This window comes from Argiope bruennichi, chromosome 6 (genome assembly GCF_947563725.1).
Source record: "Argiope bruennichi chromosome 6, qqArgBrue1.1, whole genome shotgun sequence".
NCBI lineage: Eukaryota > Metazoa > Arthropoda > Arachnida > Araneae > Araneidae > Argiope > Argiope bruennichi.
Window position 1 is genome coordinate 57,994,957 of NC_079156.1, and position 20,375 is coordinate 58,015,331.

A 20,375-nucleotide genomic window follows, 5' to 3' on the forward strand; every position below is an offset into this window, starting at 1 on the left:
TAAGTATTGAAAAATTTTAACCAAATAAAGTACATAATCTTTTATTTTACACAAAAAGTCAAACACTCTAAAAATGCAAAGAATATACAGAGTTGCTGGACAAACTTGAAATTTAAAAGAGAGCTCTTGAGAACATCCCTGGAGATATTTCCAAATAATTCTTTCTGAAAAAAACAAATGATTTTAATATTAAAATGCAATATGTTATAAATAAAGATTTTAGAGGTATTAACTTTTACTATTTAATGTTATAGAAATCTATTTTTTATTGTGCACTTTTACTTTATAAGTTTTAATATCAATTTTTTTTTTAAATATTAACAAATTCAATTTATCTTTCAAGTTTTATGAATTTTGTATATTCCAAAGAAGAAAATAGAGCTAAATAATAAAAACTAAAAGTAGAAAAAATATTTCATGACATGTATAGAATATCTCAGTAATCTAGCCCTTCTTATATTGTAGGATTTTTAAAAGACAGTGGTAAATTTTGAAGGGAGAGCAAGCCACTGCATATAGATTTAAGTGATTGTGGTGTGCGGTACACAATATGATAAAAAATTTTTTTTACTTGTAGTATATCTTTTTGTATAAGTAATTTTATATATTTATTAATTTCAGATTTTGTGCAATAATATAGATTTTTCAATTAAAATGCATTTCAACAAATCTGGCAATCTTCTAGTTTGGTATCTGCCAAAATAAGAAGATAATACTAAATATTGATATAGCAATAAAATACGAAGATTTAAAAGATACTCCATTAGAAATTATGCTGTTTCAAGCTTATTATGCATCTGTGTAAGCACATAATAATCTACAGCTAAGGGAAATACTTTTCCCACAAAAATCCCACCGAGAATTCATATTATATTTGGTATCACTTCCCTTTCTTAAAATTTAAACAGCATCACAAATTTCCCTTACTTTATCAAAAAAGTGTGTAAAAAATAAACCCATATTATATATAAAATCTTTCCTCTGTGAAAATCACATATTTTGTGGATCCCAGAAGTAACCTATTTACGGATATCACAGGATGCCATTTTTTTTTTTACATACAAGAGATTCAAATTTTTATCTATGTTAATAGTAAAGTAAACGGTTTTAAACTTACCAATAGTTATGCTTTTTGCAAAATTTAACAGAACTTTTAATAAAACTAAGTCATATTTAATTATTCACAATGCCACAAATCTGATCCCAGTATGATAAACTGACAACAATATAGCTTTAATTTTTTATAACTGATTGAAATATTTTCCAGATGGTACTTATACACTTTATAAAGAAATAGAATTAAGTGAAAATAAATGGCACATAATTAATTTAAAATGTTTTGCGACTGTGGTAAGTTTCCAATGTATAATAAGCCAAACTATTGAAACAGTCTAAAGAATCATCTATTGGTGGAGCCTATCCTATGACATTATAAAATATTATAAGCAGTAAAATATGGTTACCCAATGCAGTAATTTTTTTCTTTGTAAAATATTAAATTTGAAAGTTATTTAAACTCTCATGACATTATTCAAAAGTCTACAACACCCAACATAATACTATATTCATAAAAATAAATAAAACAAACTGTGTACATTTTATTTTGATATACTAATCTTTCTCTTAAAAATTCATATTTTGATATTATAATTCCAGGAAAAAAATTGCTTTATTTATCCAGTAAATTTTGAAGGGAGGGGGGGGGACCCAATATCCAAGAATTTTTATTTTACATGAAATATTCAACTGCTTACTGAAAAAAAGTTGCATTCAAATTAATGTTATATTAAAAGACACCAGCAATGTACTACAACAATACTGTGTCCAAAGACACTGAATAAAACATATAATAAGGGACAACTGAAACTGACATATAAAATATTTCTATAAAATTAACCTACTTTTATATCGCACAGCATCGATTATTAATGTTACACTAGACTTTCTGTTCAAAAATACATTAGATACTTTTCTATACATTAGGATTATATAAATATAATAATGACAAATTGAGAAGTTTTACCGAAGCAGTAAAGTTAAATAGCTATAGAATATAGTATAGCTAATTTCAAATATCACTACACTACTTTTCCTAATTCAATTAGTTTTGACCAATGTAGATGCATGACGTGCTATCCCTTTTAATAATACTTTATATGATGATTCATTTTAATAAACATCATATCTACATAACGATGCAGCTTGTTGAGAGGTGGAGTTAGATAGGAAAAAATTAATTAACTTCAACATTAAAACTCAATCAATTTCTCTTTAATAAGTGACAAGCAGTAATTTATTATTTAACTTTATATAAAAAAACTTTTTAATTAACAAAATACAGCATCGTATTGTGATGCTTTAAACACTAATAAATCAAATATTTGCAAAAAAAAAAAAAAAAAAAAAAAGTGAAGATGCAAACATTTCTGATGATTCTTGATAGTTTATATCTGAAAAAATAACGTTATTTTTTTAAGAAAACTTTTTTTTTGTTAATTAATATTTTAAAAACTAAAGTTAATAACATTTGGATGCCATTATGTAAGAACATAAACCAGAAACAAATATAAAGCATGATGGAGGAAAAATACATTAGCCATTAACCTACAAAATTTAAAGAATATTAAATATTATTTTATTGATATCTACATTTCAGAAGAAAAAAAATATTTTTATTGGAATCATCATGCTGAATTTAGTCATTGTACAATTAATAAATAATCAGACAACAACTATTAAAATTATTACAATGATATATTATTGCAATATTAAGATATATGGTTAATATAAAGTGACACACGACTTTTTTATAATTTATGAAGACTAATAAAACAATGGCAGCAGTTTCCAATAAAAGTCCATTTTTTTTCAGCTTGGATGGCACTTATTCTTTACATAAAATCTGTTGCGGATTTTTTTTAGAAAATCAAAGACCATTTTTTCATGGAACTAAATAACTTTATTCTGTAATGTATTGCCCATTTTGATCAATGACCTTTTGCCATCTTTCAGGCAGCATCATAATCCCACGTTCATAAAACTTCTGGTTTTTATTAGCAAAAAACTGAATCAGGCACGATTTGACATCATCATCATTATTGAAATTTTTACAATTCAAGGAGTTTTGTAAAGATCGAAACAAAAAGTAATCAGATTGTGCAAGGTTAGGACTATGTGGTGGATGTGGCAAAACATCGCAACCAAGCTCCAATAATTTTTGCCGAGTGACCAACGATTTGTGTGGCCTTGCATTGTCATGATGGAATACAACACCTTTTCGATTTGTCAATTCGGGCCGCTTTTCTTCAACTGCATTGTTTAATTTCGTTAGTTGTTCAATGTAGACAATTCCTTTGTAATCCCACCAAACTGATAACAAAACCTTCTTTTGATGAATATCAGCTTTTGATGTTGTTTGAGTTGGTTCACCTGGCCTGCTCCACGATCTTTTCCGCTTGATATTGTTGTAAACAACCCATTTTTCATCGCCAGTTATCAGTCGTTTTAAAAATGGATCATTTCCATTACCTTTCTTTAGCAAATCGCAGCTGTTAATGCGTTGCGTTAAATGCGTTTCTTTCAGTTCGTGAGAAATCCATGTATCAAGTTTTTGAACATAGCCATGTTGTTTTAAGTGATTTTCAATGCATGTATGTGATACATGAAGCTTCTCAGCAATCTCACGTGACGATCCGAATCGATTATTGCTTTGATTAGGTCGTCATCATCTTCAACTGGACGACCAGAGCGTTTTTCATCTTTGAGTGAAAAATCACCAGAACAAAATTTGGAAAACTAATTTTGACACTGCCGTTCTTTTAAGACTTCGTCACCATAAACAGCACATAACTTTTTATGAGCTTGCGATGCGTTTTTCCCTTTGCGGAAATAAAAAAGCAAAATATGACGAAAATGTTCCTTTTGATTTTCCATTTTTCAACGAACGCCAAACGAAAACTACGCAACCGATCAAAAAACTTTTTTTACTGATTGACAGCTGAATTGCCAACTATCAAATAACAAAATGTGTTTTACATTTGTACTACGTCTGCAAACCTAAAAATTCAACTGAAGCCATCTATGAGTGAAATCCGCAATTACTTAGTTGCCAACCCAATATTTCAAACTCTATTAATAATAAAGGCGAATGTGCATATATATGTTTAGTTGCTATACAGTTAAGACCATTTTACTTAGAATTATGAAATTTGACTCATATATGTCTTGGAAGATGGGAATTAAAAAGATTTTTTTTTCTGAAATTTAATTAGAATTTTGATTAATTAAAAATTAAACTGAATTTTGGCATTTTTCCAGCAATAATTTTCAAAAATATTACTGCACAAAATTAATTTCTAAACCATTTCGAATTTTTTTTAAAATGTCTTTTTATTGATACTAATTTAATAGTCATACAATTTCTTTTTTCTGAATTCTGACAATTTAAAAAAATTATATTTTTACCTAATTTCCAACAATAGATTACATTGTTGTTTTTATATTCCAAATCGTTTTCATTGTTTCACCAATGTTTCAATGATTTTCTTCCATTTTCAGAAGTTAAAGAAGAAGGATTATTCTGTTTAATATCTATATAATTTACAAACCCAATAAAAAAAAGAAAAAAACGTTATGAACGCTAGAAGATGTTTATGTTTTTAATACTGCTACGAAGTCATGGGGCCAGTTTACACTAAAAATATTACAGTTATAATATCAGACAATTTAGCATAATGATGGAGATAAAAAATCAGAAATTAAATATAATCAATATTTATAGCAAATCAGCTAATCATTACAAATAATAATATATAAAGGGCACTTGAGACTTTGAAACATTTTCAACTTATTTTTATATTTTAAATTACTTTACTACAGATTTAAAAACTAAAAATCCAGTGAATCAATGCAGGTGTCAGACCCCCATTGTAAGACAGGGAATTATTAAATCATTAAACCAATGGCTTGTTTGTGATTAATCCAAAGACAAAATTTTTGTTTTTAAAATAATGCAATTTTAACAAATTCTCAAAAAATAAGATACATAATTTGACCCCTGACTACCAAAATATTCCATTGCTTTGATGCCACATTAAGCAATCAAAAATGAGTCTGATGTCTTCAAAATTTCATACAGAATAACACAAATATGTTGTTTGGTAAACAGAAGTCTCATATATGAATATTACAATATTTGAATTTGTAATATTAATATATGAATATTACAATATTTTATATGCAATACCCTTAATATTTAATGGTATATATACACTATGAAATTACCTTTTTCAAGTTTTTTTTAATTGATTATGACAAAATGGAAAAGTTGTTTTCTGTTTCATTGCTTTAATGGGACTACCGCTTCTGCACAGATATTTGTTGTAATCTAACTCAACCTTAATACCATTACAAAGAATAATTGCATCCTATAAAAAAATGCTTTTCACAGAGCCTGCACTGTGAAGCAATGTTGGATACAAAACGTTTTGTGGCTAACCATCGTATTGAATTTTTTTATACATATTTTATTGAATTCTGTTTTTCTATTAACTTTTTTTTAACAATGGACTAGAGTTAATAATAATAATACTAAAGTATAAAATGAATGAAAATCTTTAGAATGATTCAAAAGAATTAAAAATTTCATTTCATCAACTTACAACTTGCATGAATTTACTATTTTGGAAAAATAAGCAACCATGTGCAAGAATATTTGAGAAAACTTGGGTATGTACCTTAATTACCATTCCTTCACACAACTGCAAAAAAATTGACTGGGATAGCACAAATAATCTAATATAATAAATAACTATGCTGGTTGGGTTATTGGGATTAAAAAAAATTAAACATAAGAGAATCACTGAGAAGTTCATAGATAATTTCAACAGAAAAAATAGGGCAAATAAAAAGACCATTTTAAAAGGGACTTCTCATTCTTTTTAATGTTTAAATGGTGTAATTTGTCTTCTTGTAAAATCAATCAGGTGTAGTGAATAACAGAGACAGATAAAGGAGAAAGATCAAAACATGAAACTGGTTTTGGCAGGTGGAATCTGGACAATTAGTTTTGATATGTGCATGATTGTATAATAGTTTGTATACTTTAAAAGATATTGGGATATTTTACTAATGGTAGCTCTTGAAAATCAAATTGGTGTTCTTTTACTTGACTGAATAAATAATTTATTTTGAGTATTGCAACCTGATTCAATTTATTTAGTAGATCCTTAACGTTAGGAAGGATTTTCAAAATGCATTTTAAGTGATTGATTAGTTTAAAAATGTGAGAGAAATCTTAGTTTTGGTAATAATATGCATGTTAAAAGCTGGTGAGAATTTGGACATCACATGCTCATTTAAATACAAGTATTTTGCAATAGTTTAAAATCTAAGTTGAAAGAAGTGATTTATATTAAATTACTAATATAAAAAATTAATTCAGATTCATTTTCTGATCTTATAACTACATATTTATGAATATAGAGGTAGTGATTTCTTAAGAGATAGCCCATAATTTCAAATAATCATGAATTTTTTTTCTTTTGGCACTCTTTGGTCAGCCAGTTTATGCACTATCAAAAATTCCCATTTGATGGAATACATAATTGCACCTAAACTATAGATTCACCATTTTAAAAGGATTTAATTTAACGTTGTATGAAGTTATTCATACTAATAAAAAATATTCCAACTTCAAATATAGAATTAATTACTTTTATTTTGAATCAGTTTTGAAAGCAATCCTTGTTCACAGCATTTCACCTGAACAAAGTAAATATAGTTGCAGATCACTACTATACTTATGTTCTTCTTTTTTTTGCATGCCGATTATTTTTATCTGTTCCTATTAGTTTTTGAACTTGATATGTTACACCTGTACAGTATTGGCATTTGAAATAAAAAAGGCATTTTAGAAAGAAAAAGAACAAGTTTAATGATAAAAATTTAATAATGACCCCCCCCCCAAAAAAAAAGAAAACCATATTAAGAATTTAAATCCAAACCAAAATTATTTAATCACATGCTTTATTAAAATGCCCAATAATTCAATTTCATACAACTAATGTCTTCAAATCAATGAAATATAAATGATTTTCTATGATTATTTCCCCATTCTATATGAACACTATATAAAAAGAAAAATTCACACAAAATATATTAGCAAAAGTTTTCAACAAAAATGCTGTAAGCGATTACAGATTTTGCAATATTACTAAGTAAATAATGCTATAAATTATAAAAAAATTTTAGAAATAAAACCAGTTAAGCAGACTATAACTGTTAAATATTAAGTATACAAATTTTTGTAATCAAATGAATACAATTATTCCCTTAGTACAAAATGATTAATCAATTTTTTTTTTGAAATGATAAAATGCACAAATATTTTAAGACTTTAAGAACTGAATAAGAAACAAAGGACCATATTAAAATAAGTATTAAATACAAAAGAAATCCAATACAAATGAATAACAACTATTCGCATTAAATATTATTTTACTTGGCATCTTAGCTAATATCAAAATTTATATCTCTTACAAAACTTTTATACTGTTAACATGATAAATAATATTACTGAAATAAAATTCAACAAACCATAAAATTATTATTCACATATATCTATGAAACAGTTTCACTGGAGATTTTAACTATGAGAAGTTCCTTCTTTGCTTTCTAATGAAAATGGAGGAATTCTACATTCAAACGTTAATCCATCTTCCCTTTCCATTCTAAATGTTCCCCTATTAGAAAAAACAGACAATGACTTTTTTCATTTCTACAATTTGGTTTAACATATAAAAATCTTGTTATAAATTACATTATAAATATTGCTTCAATCTGTGAGCAAAAAAATTGGAAGGAATTTTCTTTTCTTTACATAAGTGATTATCAAAACAGAGGAATATAAAGTATATATACTTATAACAATGTGGGATTTTGATGTCAACACTTGGTTGCTCTTTAAGTTATAACAATGAAACTATTATTTTGGAAATATTTCTATCCATTAAAAAAATATCATAAATTGTATGTGACAGATTTGATCACATAATTGAATAGTTCACTTCAGTTCAATTTATATGGTTCCCTCATAAATTTTGTGCAAAAATAAAATTAACATATTTTAGTAATTTTACACTGCTTTGAAAAGTAGAGACACAGGAACAGGATATAAGTTTTTAACAATCTAATTTGTTAAAATAATTTGATAATAAACTTCTCACACATGCAGACTCTCCAGGTATTTAATTTAGCCTTTACATTCAGGCATCCTGATAAAAATGTCTTATTATATGAATTTTCTTGTCCTTTCAAAATATATGCTATGCTTATGTGGTCTACTAGGAACTTTTTAAATTACAATTTTTAGATATATTGATTGGTACTTGATTGGTAATATAATCAATTCATATGCCATAATTTGGAAACATTAGTAAAGGTTATAGCAGTATTTTATGATCTATATGAGCTCTTGTATCATTCACTTTGTCTGAGAGATTAAGTCAAATTCACCCAATATGTAAAATTAGATTGAAACTTCCTAACTTTAACATAAAATCCATGTGTCTTTCAACAACTGATTCAAATACATGTACAATTTTCTTTGTCTTGGAAGGCAGCCTAGTTCCTGCTGTAATTATATCCTTATTAAATTCTACAATGAATCAAATTGTTTAATTCCAACATATTAATATTAGTTAAAGCAAACTAATTCGTAAGAGATGATATAAAACATGATTCATACAGCTACTGACTCAAGCACAGATAAACCAAGTATAATCCATAACATTACTCAGTGTAAGTTTTAGAACATAAATTAATTGTGATAAAATATAAAAATAAATAAATAAAAAACATTGTGAATTATATAACTACAATGATATAAGTATTATGCCATACATATAAAAGTCTTATCTTAAAACAAAACTCAAAATGAAAACAACAATTTTTAGTAAGAGCTTACTATTTCTAATAAATTACACTAGCAAATATTATTAAAAAAATACATTACCACATATGGCCACAAGGAGACTGCAAACTGACATGACTACTATATTGAAATGCAGGTTGGATTTTAGATAATACCGGTTCCTGAAAATAAATAAATGAAGCAGAATAATTTAGGATAACATTAATAGTAATTTATTACATATCATGAATTAAAAACAAGAAAAGAAAGAGAAACAAGACAGCAGGATTATAAAAATCACCACATAAATTTCATATTACAGGTTTTAAAAAGTTAGTACTTTTGATACAGTTAAACTGTATATTTCTTATGAAGCAGAGAAAGATGAGAATCCCACTCCCACTCGAAAAATGTAGAAAATCGCAGATCTTTGAAACAATCGCATACCAGAAGCATACATTTTCTATGAGATTATAACATGTTTCACAAAACAAAATCAATCATTAATTGCATCAGAATTTCACAAAATTTATTAGAAGAAAAGTAAACACTCAAACGAAGGGGGAAAGGGGAAAGAATACAAATTGAAAATTATATAGAAATTCTTCATCTTTTATCAAGGTATAAGATAAAAATTTTCTTGACTAGGTGAATATGAATCTACTTGTTCTAAATTTAACTTTTGTTTAAGGAAAATGCATTAAAAGTTCAAAACATTCATTGAAAAATGATATTTTTAGTAATAGGAAAAAGAAATGCTATATTTAAGAACATGGTAACTATAAAAGCCCTCAGACAATTTTCTTTGATTAAAAGGAATTAGTTTACTTTTAAACAGATACAAAAAGATTATTAAGTACTGATGAAAATTAAAACATATATATATTCAAACTATTTAAAAGCAATTTTCAGATATTTATAATGAAGATATAAATTATGTTTTCTTTTTACAAAGGGCACATGCAGGATGAATTACCATGGCTTCAATTTTTAATTACTTAAAAAGGGAGAACAAACAAACAACAACAACAACAACAAAAAAAAAGCTGGTATAGTTGTAAGACTATTTTATGATGAATAACATACCTGCCCAACAACCCCTCTTCCACGTACAGTTTCTAAAGAACCTGAAAGTGAAAATATTCTCCAATGTCTTTCTCGTAGCTGAACAGTGAGTTCTCCCAAATTTTCTAGTCGTATGCAATATCTCCACTAAAAGGAGGAAAAATGCTACTTACATAGCAATACTTTTTATAAATATTATTGGAGCAATCGTTCTATTAAAAAAGAACAAATATTTTTTTAATTGTAAGAAATTTTTTTAATGCTGTACTTGCATTAATGCAACATTATTTAATCAATACTAACTGATGATAATTATGTTTTAATTTCATAGTTCAGTAATAAACAAAGTTTAATACTTTAAATGAAATGAATACGATTTCCAAAAGTGGAACAAATGTGCAACTTAAAAAAATTACAAACTTGGAATTCTGGCATAATCAAATATTTAGTTGTAAGTTTAGCAAATTTTTTTCCCTACAAAATAATATTTTATAAAAGTCTAATTTATTTATATTTAAAATCATAAATATAAATAATTGATTCAATAATGTACAGCTTTAATTTGATATTTCCTTTATTAGAAAAAATTTAATGAAAAAAAAAAAAGAATTTCTTTCTAAAAACATTTTAATATTGATTTTGTCTATCATTTCTATAAATATTTTGGAAAAAAAAAATATGAACATTTATTTATACAAGAAAATGTTTTATAGCTAAGGACCACATATTTGGTACATTTTGTGTGTGTTTTACATGAAACCTTTTCAAATAAAAACAATCATATATGATTAATTTATTTTTCATTTTTATTATATTAATTAGATATTACATGTAGTTCAAAAAAAAAAAAATCGTGAACCAAGAATGAAAATATGTTCCAATAAGGGTTTAAAATAATAAATTATAAAGGAAGAATTAATCTTACCCAGTAAACACCAGCATTCTGTGCAACCTGATAAAATGAAGAGAAAATGTTAAATGTAAAAAACAAGTTGAATAATTAAAAAAAAGAATAAACAAATATATTTAAAAAAATTTACAGATGCCATTTTAAGAAACCAAAATAAGCGATCATTAAAATATACAACAATTTAAAAGCAAATATCTTTCAAAAATATCTAAGACTTAAATGAAAAAGATAATGAAGGGAAACATACTCTTTGGCCCATATAGAAAGGTATAACTGTTACTCGGATATTCTCTGTGGTTTCTTTATGTACATCTGAAAGTTCTAACCAGGGATGATTTTTCTCTTGCCAAGCTCGTAATGTTTCACGAGCACTGAAAGGAGGATCTGAAATAATTATTCATAATTTATCAGGAAATGAATTTAATATTTCTTAAAATAGTTAAACAAAAAGTGACAATAATAATAATAAAGAAAAAGAAATGGAATGCCCTAAAACTTCAAGAGTAATTTCAGAAGGAAAAAAAGTAATAAAATTATGATATCAGAAAAATGAAATACTCAAATGCAAATTAATATAAGAAACCATCACAGAATAAAAAAAATAAGACGATTATATGATTTCATTACAGAGGAATAATTTAAATAATATTTGAAGTAAATGCAAATAAACTATTATATTAATTCCAAAGAACACTTTAACACATTATTTTCTTTAATACATTCAAAGTATTTTGGAGCAAACTTTATAATATTGCAAATTAATTCAATTTATAAGTCTACAACCAATATATTAAAAGCACAACTAAATTAATAAAAATTTCAAACCTTCAGCTCAATAAAAAAAATTCTTACAATATATTATCAATCTGATGGCATTGGAAGAGTTTGTAAAGCTTAGAAGAATATAAATTAATTATAAGAAATAATATTTAATGAAGAAAAAAAGCAAAAGAAGGATAAAAACTAAGAATGACTCCATCATGAGTTATAATAAATAAGTAAAAACTTAAACATTTTCACAAAATTATCAAAATAATTATCCTAAAATAAATAAATAAGATGATTACATTAAAAATATGTTGAAATGTAAAAAGAAACCTTATAATACAAATTGCTTTGTGTAGTTTCCGCCAAATCTATCATTCATAAAAAACAAAATTAGCTACTATAAATGATACTGTATTTTTTCATGTAAAATTTTTTTAACACATATACTAATGAGAATGAAGTATTACTTGTCCTTTTGGAATAAAAAGCAAAATAAATCATTGTAAAATCATGAAATAAATACAATGTATATCAAAAAATAAATTTTATCTAGATATTAATTTTAAAATTTCAAAATCTTAAAAAAAAAAAATAAAAAAAAAATTAAGGAATGAATATTATGTAGGCTGTTATGGATGTTTCATGAAAATGTATTTTAAAGAAAGTCAAACAATCTAAAGTAATAGATAGTATGAAATCAAAGTTGAAAAAGGCATTACAACAAAAATTTTGTAAGAAATATAATGTTTATATTGGATTCAACCAGAACTTTAAGAAATCATTCAACGAATAAAGTATTTATAATTAAATATACAGTTAATTGCAAGTATTTTATTTTATTAAACAATACTATTTTACAATTATAATAAAAAAAAACCTGTTCGTTAAATAATAAATTACATCCAATTCAAAATTCAATTATTAGGAATTCCAATAAAGTACTTTTTGCTATGTAATAAGAATAGAGATTAGAAGTTAAATAAATAACCTTTCTCAGGATCATGCATTAAAAATTTGTCAAACAATTCATGAGCAATTGGTTGTTTTTCAGTACTAGTATAAGGTATCACATCTTCATGAGCTACATAATCCAAACCTACAACAAAGAGAAAACTACTTATCAAATATGTTTCTAAATATATAACATATAGATTTTATAGAAGCAATGAAAATTATTTCTAATATTTGAGGTACAATGTAACAATTTAATAAAGAAATGTATTTACACAGCAAATTCTTTAACTTGGAAAACACATTAACTATTAAAATGCAGATGAAAATAATAATAATACAGGTTTTTAATTAGACGATGATCATACAAGTTTTAATAAGTGATGGAAAAAAAATGACAATAGTTATTAGTAAATAAATACAGATTAAGGCTATTATAACACATAGAAGAAACAGACTGTCATGGCAACTAAAAAATTGTACAACACAGTTGAAAGTGAAAAAAAATTTCAGAATTGACAATAAATAACTTATATTTGCATGCCATGGAAATTTTACAATCAGATTTATATAATTTTGAACAGTAAGTCACAATTATGACTGGTGTGAATGTGTAGTCATTAGATGGAATATTAGCCTTTCTAACACAGCATTATAAAAAAATTGTGAATTTAGTAACATTTTTTGCATCATTCATTAAATGCACATTATCTGTTATGTAATAAATAATATATAAATTTCAGTTCATGTATATCCTTTTTTATATTGACTTTTTCTTATGAGACTTGTATTCTGGTTCCAATTAATTTTATTTTATAAGTGTTTTAATTCCTAGAACTCTTCCAAAATTTTGAAATGCTGATGATATTCCTAGTATTCTATATATTCTAGTTCAAAATAATCAGAGTTTATTTTATAGGTGTTTTGATTCAGAGAACTCTTCTGAATTTTTGAAATGTTAGTGATAGACTTTGCAACATTTCAATAATCTTATCCAAATGCTTAATATGTCAGAATGTACAGAAACAGAAAGAACAAAAACACATTTATGAATGCAATTAATTCAACTTGTTGATTACAAAAAGCAAAATATAGAAAATATAGCATTAAAACAGAGTTTAAGAAATATTTTAATGCATTATGTACCTGGAATGGCATAAAGTGATCGACTATTATCATGATTTCCTAAAACAGTCACAGCTTCTGTTTGAGTTCTCTAAAATAATAAAAACAGAAAAATTCATTCATTTTAAGCTTTGAAAAAATTAAGTCAAAAGACAGCATTTTTTTAAATTATAAAATGCCCCCCCCCCAAAAAAAAGATTAAAATTATGATATATATATTTAACAAAGTTTTGCAGATGCATAGCTGAAAAAAAAAGAGGGAATTAACTTCAATTTATTTTTCTAAAGGCCGGCAACAACAATGTAACGCCAACGTTTGTTGGGACAACATACAATGGGATGCCCAATGGAAAATACATCTGTTTGCATCAAAACATAAGAGAAAAGTGAGAGAAGTTTTCCCCTTAGTGTGTTTACTAAGAGATTTCTTTGACACATGGCGATTTAGAAAGGAGAATCTTATATATCTTTGGAAAGCATGTCATAGGTGTTAAGGAATTTTATCCCTTTGCTTCCAGCATGAGAATTGTAAGTCATCAACTTTTTAGAGAATGTGTTAGAAACAATTAAATGATATGAGATTTAAATCAGGAAATATGAGAAAATTTTAGAATAAATAAATTTAGAACTAATTTAAAATAAAAAAGTAGCTATTAATTAGGATTTAAATTAGATTAAGAGATGTCATTACAATTTTCTCATCTCTAAAAGAAGTGGAAATGCGTCAGTTCCCTTCGACACACAACCTTACCTAACAGTGGTGTCCAAGTAAGAGGTTAAAATTTAAATATATATTAAACGTGATACATTAGTTTTCTTTACTTTTACCTTAACATAAAAATTATTTTCAACAAAGAGAGTAGAGATATAAAAGGATATTTGTTATACTAGTAATTTATACTTGTATTATATAAACTAAGATGATCCACAATAACAAAATATTAATAAAATAAAAGATATATACAGATGTGTTTCAGCCATTTTTTTTTCCCCCTTGCAGAAGCTTATCCGATGTTTTTACTTGGGGAAGATAGACTATAGAATGCTTGCCTGCACTATACTTAAATATTGGGAAATTGGTCACACAAAAATTATCAATTTAAAAATACAATAGTAAATTATTAAATAACATATAAATATAATTAATTTCATATAAAACATTTGGAAATTAAAATAATAAACACAAGATTCAAAATACTCTTAAAAAAATAATAGTTGTATCTAATGCAAAAAAAAAACAAAAACAGCATAGGATTTAATAGTTTTATCACAATCAGAGGTTGTAAAATTTCCTATGAGATATTCACTACCTTATTCTGATTATCATTATTCATTTACAAGGCTACCTTCATTTTTAGCTTCAGGGTTAGATAAATCTGTTTAATGGGATCAAACAATTCTTTGATCTTAAGAGAATAAAGGTAAATTTCAAGTGAAGCATATTTGAAAATTTAGCATAATCTCAATTATAAATTTGTTAAAATATTTAAAAAATGCAAAACTTTTTAAAAATAATAATTTAAAAATATTATTTACTATTATATCATAATTTAAGCATGCAATCCAATATATAATAAAAAAACACAATATAAACCTTAAATCGATATAAAGAGATAATGATAAAATTTTATGAATTCAAAAATATTCCTTCATTTGTTCAGCATAAAAGTATGCTATATAAGCACCTCAATTACATTAATAAACCAAAAAACAAATTTAAAGGCGAGGGAGATGACTAATTATAACAATGAAAATTTCATATTAATTATGTTGATATTTGAATGGAGGGCACTTAGGAATGGATATTTCCCCTCCAAAAAATAATGACGCAGAATTACAAGCAACACTGTAGCATAAAGAACATGATGTCTCAGGAATGTATTTGACAGCATTGACTGGAATGCACAAGCAAACAAGGCTGAATCAGAAAGGTGTTGCTATTGTTGTGTTGCACCCACCATGGTTTGTTGGACAGTTGATGGGATGTTTTGCCATTGCTTTCCTCACGTAAATTTGTAAATCAATTTTATCCTTTAATAATTTAATTCTTCAAGTTAGATTATTATCTTGATAACTTATTCTTCTATAACATAATTTCGCAAATGCGTAACTGGAAGGAGAAAGTTGGAATTAGCTTTAATTTATTTTTCCACATGAAGGCATTTTTATACATGGTGAGCAACAATGAAAAATATATCAGTTTACTTCAGAACACAAGAGAATGGTGTGAGAAGTTCTTCTCTTAGTCCTTCCACTAAGAGTTTCTTTTAGGAATTTCTTTGACACAACTTTACTTTCTTTTAAATTTAAAAGAATTTTATTTGAAGATTGCAATTATTAGCATCAATGAATGAATACTTTAAAAATATTCAGAAAGTATTTTAAGTAAGTTAAAGCCATATTGTAAAAATCTTGTACAAAAGGAATCAGATTACAGTGAAGTATCCAAAGCAGAATGAGAGTGTTGTTGCAAATTATGGTTACAAGTTTTATGTTTTCAAAATCAGAGAATCTCTGAATTTTTGCTGATTTAGTACTTTTATGTAAAAACAACTAAATCTGACTATCAACTTATGTGATGTTAATGGATAAGGTAGTTTTTATCTTCAGATAGTCAATAAATTTTGAAAGGGTTACGAAATTCATAAGTTAAAAGAGAAGTGCTTTACTAGAATTAGCCATAGCTTTATTATTAAAAAAAAAGAAAAAAAAAGGTCTAAAATGAATTTTTTTAAAGCATTGATTAATTTAATTTATAATATAAATAAAACAAGAAAATATATTGCACAATAGAAAGTACAGAAAGATTGATTTTCACAGATACAATGAATCAAAATGGACTACACATTATCGCAGATTATTCTAAATAGGTATTTTAGAAAAAACAATTAGAATTTGTAAAATAAAGTTGTTTTTAACACATCAAAAAAGAGTAAATCATAATAGCATACCACATAAGGACAATCTCTGGAATCAATGAGGACTTGATAATAAGTATGAGTATGACTTTTTACTTCCTTTCCCACATGATTATAATTAGTACTAGATTCTTCACTCTCTCTATGATAAAAAGAAGAAATAAATAATAATAATTAGAAAATGAAACTTACAATAAAAAAAGTACACATTATTTTTAATAGTCAATAAAACTTTCAACAATTTTTTTTTTCTAAATAAAAATAAAATTTATTCTATTTGGGATTTCCAAATAAGAATTACTTTCAAAATTCTTATTGAGGAAATTCTTTTTCACATACACAAAATTACATATCTTAAACAGAATAAATTCCTGTGGGATAGTATTAACAATTTCTCTGTTACTACTATCAATAATTTCAGAGAGGTATTATATAAATTATGGATCATAAATAATAAGCATCTATTCAAAAATTGTAATAATAATAATAGTGATAAAATTTCTATAAAATTCTAGAATATAATAATTTGAAGATATTTATTTACAATTATTGCAATTACTATATATTATTATTTTAAATTTAAATAGGGAAGCATTTTTTACCTTTTAAATAGAATATATAAAAGAAATTTCTTGATTATGTATTTGAAGTCATCTTGACACAATCTTAAAAAGGTGTTATCAAAATACAAATGCTAATTACATAAATAAAGGGAATAATTTTATCATTATGTGAAAGCCAAATAAGCAGATCTTCTAAATAAAAAAAACTGGCTAATATTTATATAATGATAAAATAGATGAGATTTAATATAAGCAATAATGATAATGATTTACAAAAGAATATGGAATACTTATTAAATTTAACGTTTTGTTTAATTTAAAAGAAATTAACTAATAAATATACTCATTGCTGTTTATACCACATTATCTCACTGAAATCATTATCACTTTACCAGTGAAATAATTTTAACATGATAAGAAAGGAAATAATGTTATTATTAGGATATGATATATTGGAAGACACTTAAATTTTTATTCCTTACTGCTATCATAAATTTAAGTCATCAAAAATAATTACTAATGACATATAAATCGTGACTATAATCTTAATATCTGTTGCTTAAATGATTTAAATAATTCAAATCAATGATTTCTGGAAAATAGCAAATTTTAATTTAAGGAAATGGATTTGAATTCTTCTTGAAAATCTTAGTTCTTTCTTAAAACTCTTTTCAAACAACTGTGAATGTTATTTTGACATGCAAGCAAATTTATCCAGTTCTATATCAATTTTACGAATTAAAAGAATGATGATACAACAATCTCAAAAACTGAACAAATGCACAAGAAATTTTTTGATTTTTACTAAAATAATACTTAAAAACTGTTAATTTAACAATGATACAGAATTGGGGGAAACTAAATTGAATTACATGAGCAAAACATAGTTTTATTTCTATTTTAGCCACAATTAAGCATTAAAATTTGTTGGTACCTGCACTTCATGCCCTTAAGCAAAAAGTATTCTTCCTTTCATGCTACATAAAGTAAAGCTAAGTTACTTTGGGGAGAAAAAATGCATTTTCCTGTGAAGCAATATGCATTTGTCATTGCAAACAAGTATGTTTATCCCTTTTCGGCTGATCCGATTCATTTGTTCAATTGTTGTTGTTTCTGATCCCAGGTAGTGTATCTGCGCTATACCGCCTCCATGAAATCAAAGATCTCTAAAAAGTCCAAAAACAATAGCAAATCCCATAAAATCTCAAAAATTGTAAAATTTAAACATTTAAGAATATGACTGGGGAGGCTTGATCTGCCTTGCACCAAGGACATTCAGCAAAGATCCTCTGTCCACGTTGGAAATTGTCCAATTGTTTCATATAGAATAATGTATGTTAAACTGATCTAGCATATTTATATTGATAATAACTGTATATAACTGATCTAGCATGTTAAGATTTGAATATTAGAAACACTGTAGCATATACTAGAATTATTTCTAACAAGAAAATTATTTTTGACCTTTTTTCATCTGGTACATTAGCAGTTTGTTTAAAAATGTTAAGCAGCAGACTAAAGTGCTGTCAATTGAATTACTTGATTATACAAGAAGGGTAGTTTGAAAAAAAAAATACCTGTTTGCTTCCTTGTTAGGTACATCACGATCATACACTCGGGCCATCCATGGGAAAAGTGTTACTCCACGATACCCAAATACTCTATGCAAGAAAAGCTGAAAATAATATAGAAAATATATTTTAAAATTAGAAAGAAAATGTAAACTGCATATGTAATATTTATTTCATGTAAAATCAGCAAAACAATAAAATATAATAGTCAGAGTATATATATATATAAAAATTACTTAGTTAAAACTAATACTAAGAGATAATTACAAAAATTTAACAGTTGTATGCAACAAGGAATTTGCTTTAATAAAGGAGAATCTACAATGAAAGCCCTCTAAGATATTAGGTGTATAAGCAAATATATGGTAAGCTGAATGATTTAGAATGGTATTTTTAATCTTTTTGCTTTTATGATTGTTTAAATCCAGTTGACATGCTGCTGGATATAAAACACACTGCACAATGTCAATGCTGAAATTAAATGCATATTTTGCAACAGGAAAAAGAAAGTTAAAATGACACTAACAATGTTCAATATATTAGATGATGCAAACAATTACTTCATGCAACTTGATACCAATAAGAACATCTATGCACAGAAAATGTGGGATACTATTACAAAAATACAATTCTAATGCTTATCAAAATTTGAAGATTAAAGATATTTTTTCAATCAATGAATATCAAATAGTGTATACAAGACATTACAGCTAGTAATGAAATAAGGAATATGATTACATAAGATACATATTAACAGTGGTGAAATAAAGAAGTCTTACAAATTATAATTCACGATGATTTGTTAACAATTATATTAGAAGAAAAACTGATTAAAATTCATATTTAAACCAATGAAAAACTTAAATATAACAGAAAATGGTAAACTAAAAGTAAGTGTGGTACCTTTAATAAAATTCAAAATCGGATAAACGTCAGTATGAAACTTATGTAGTATGAACTCATATAGATTAAGTGATATAATTCACAATATTATAGAAAACATTGTATTTGAGAATAAGATAAATAAAAATCGAAATTTGAAGAAGTTTCGAATTACGAAAACAAATTAAAATGCGAAATCAAGTAATACATTATACATGATAAAATTCGAAACTTACTTGACCAGTATCGTATTTGCCTTCTAATTTAGGTGTTTCTAATTTTCCGACTTCTGCAAGCCTAATAAATAAATGAAACATTCATAGTATGAGTACAAATGCAAAAACCTTTAAAAGAGAAAAGTAATTGTCATTATTCCATTAATATTACCTTGCAAAACGCGCTTTAAAAATAAATACAGGATTGTAGTAAACTGTTAACAAAGTATTTTCAAATCTCGTCAAAAACGACAGATGACGAATTTTATTCATAATGCGTAATTTTTAAATTTAAAATCGTAAATTAATTCATGAATACGCAATGTTTACGAAAAGTTACAATAACATCATTGACCACTGCCATCTTCTAAATAATAAATTTATGAAAATAAATATACGATAAAATTTTAGCAAACATACAATTTTTGTTAAAATGAGATAAATATCGTGTTAAAAAGATATTATTCTCAGTTAAATATTAAAATCTATTCATATA

General features: G+C 25.6%; 1 protein-coding gene across 2 annotated transcripts; it reads right to left on the reverse strand.

Moving 5' to 3' along the window:
• Positions 1-25: 25 nt before the first annotated feature.
• LOC129971372 (polymerase delta-interacting protein 2-like) lies at positions 26-20,241 on the reverse strand. 2 transcript variants are annotated; one of them, XM_056085076.1, is made up of 12 exons: positions 20,052-20,241; positions 19,901-19,961; positions 18,789-18,886; positions 16,682-16,790; positions 13,752-13,821; positions 12,643-12,750; positions 11,134-11,270; positions 10,902-10,928; positions 9,998-10,123; positions 9,014-9,093; positions 7,615-7,742; positions 26-164 (listed from the first exon to the last, which is right to left on the reverse strand). In XM_056085076.1, exons 1-11 carry the CDS (start codon positions 20,150-20,152, stop codon positions 7,646-7,648), a joined length of 1,014 nt encoding a protein of 337 aa, XP_055941051.1. In that variant the 5' UTR covers positions 20,153-20,241; the 3' UTR covers positions 26-164; positions 7,615-7,645. The 2 variants fall into 2 exon arrangements, with proteins under 2 accessions (XP_055941051.1, XP_055941050.1); XM_056085075.1 differs by lacking the exon at positions 26-164 and having other exon boundaries at positions 7,597-7,742; positions 20,052-20,240.
• Between the last annotated feature and the right edge of the window lie 134 nt (positions 20,242-20,375).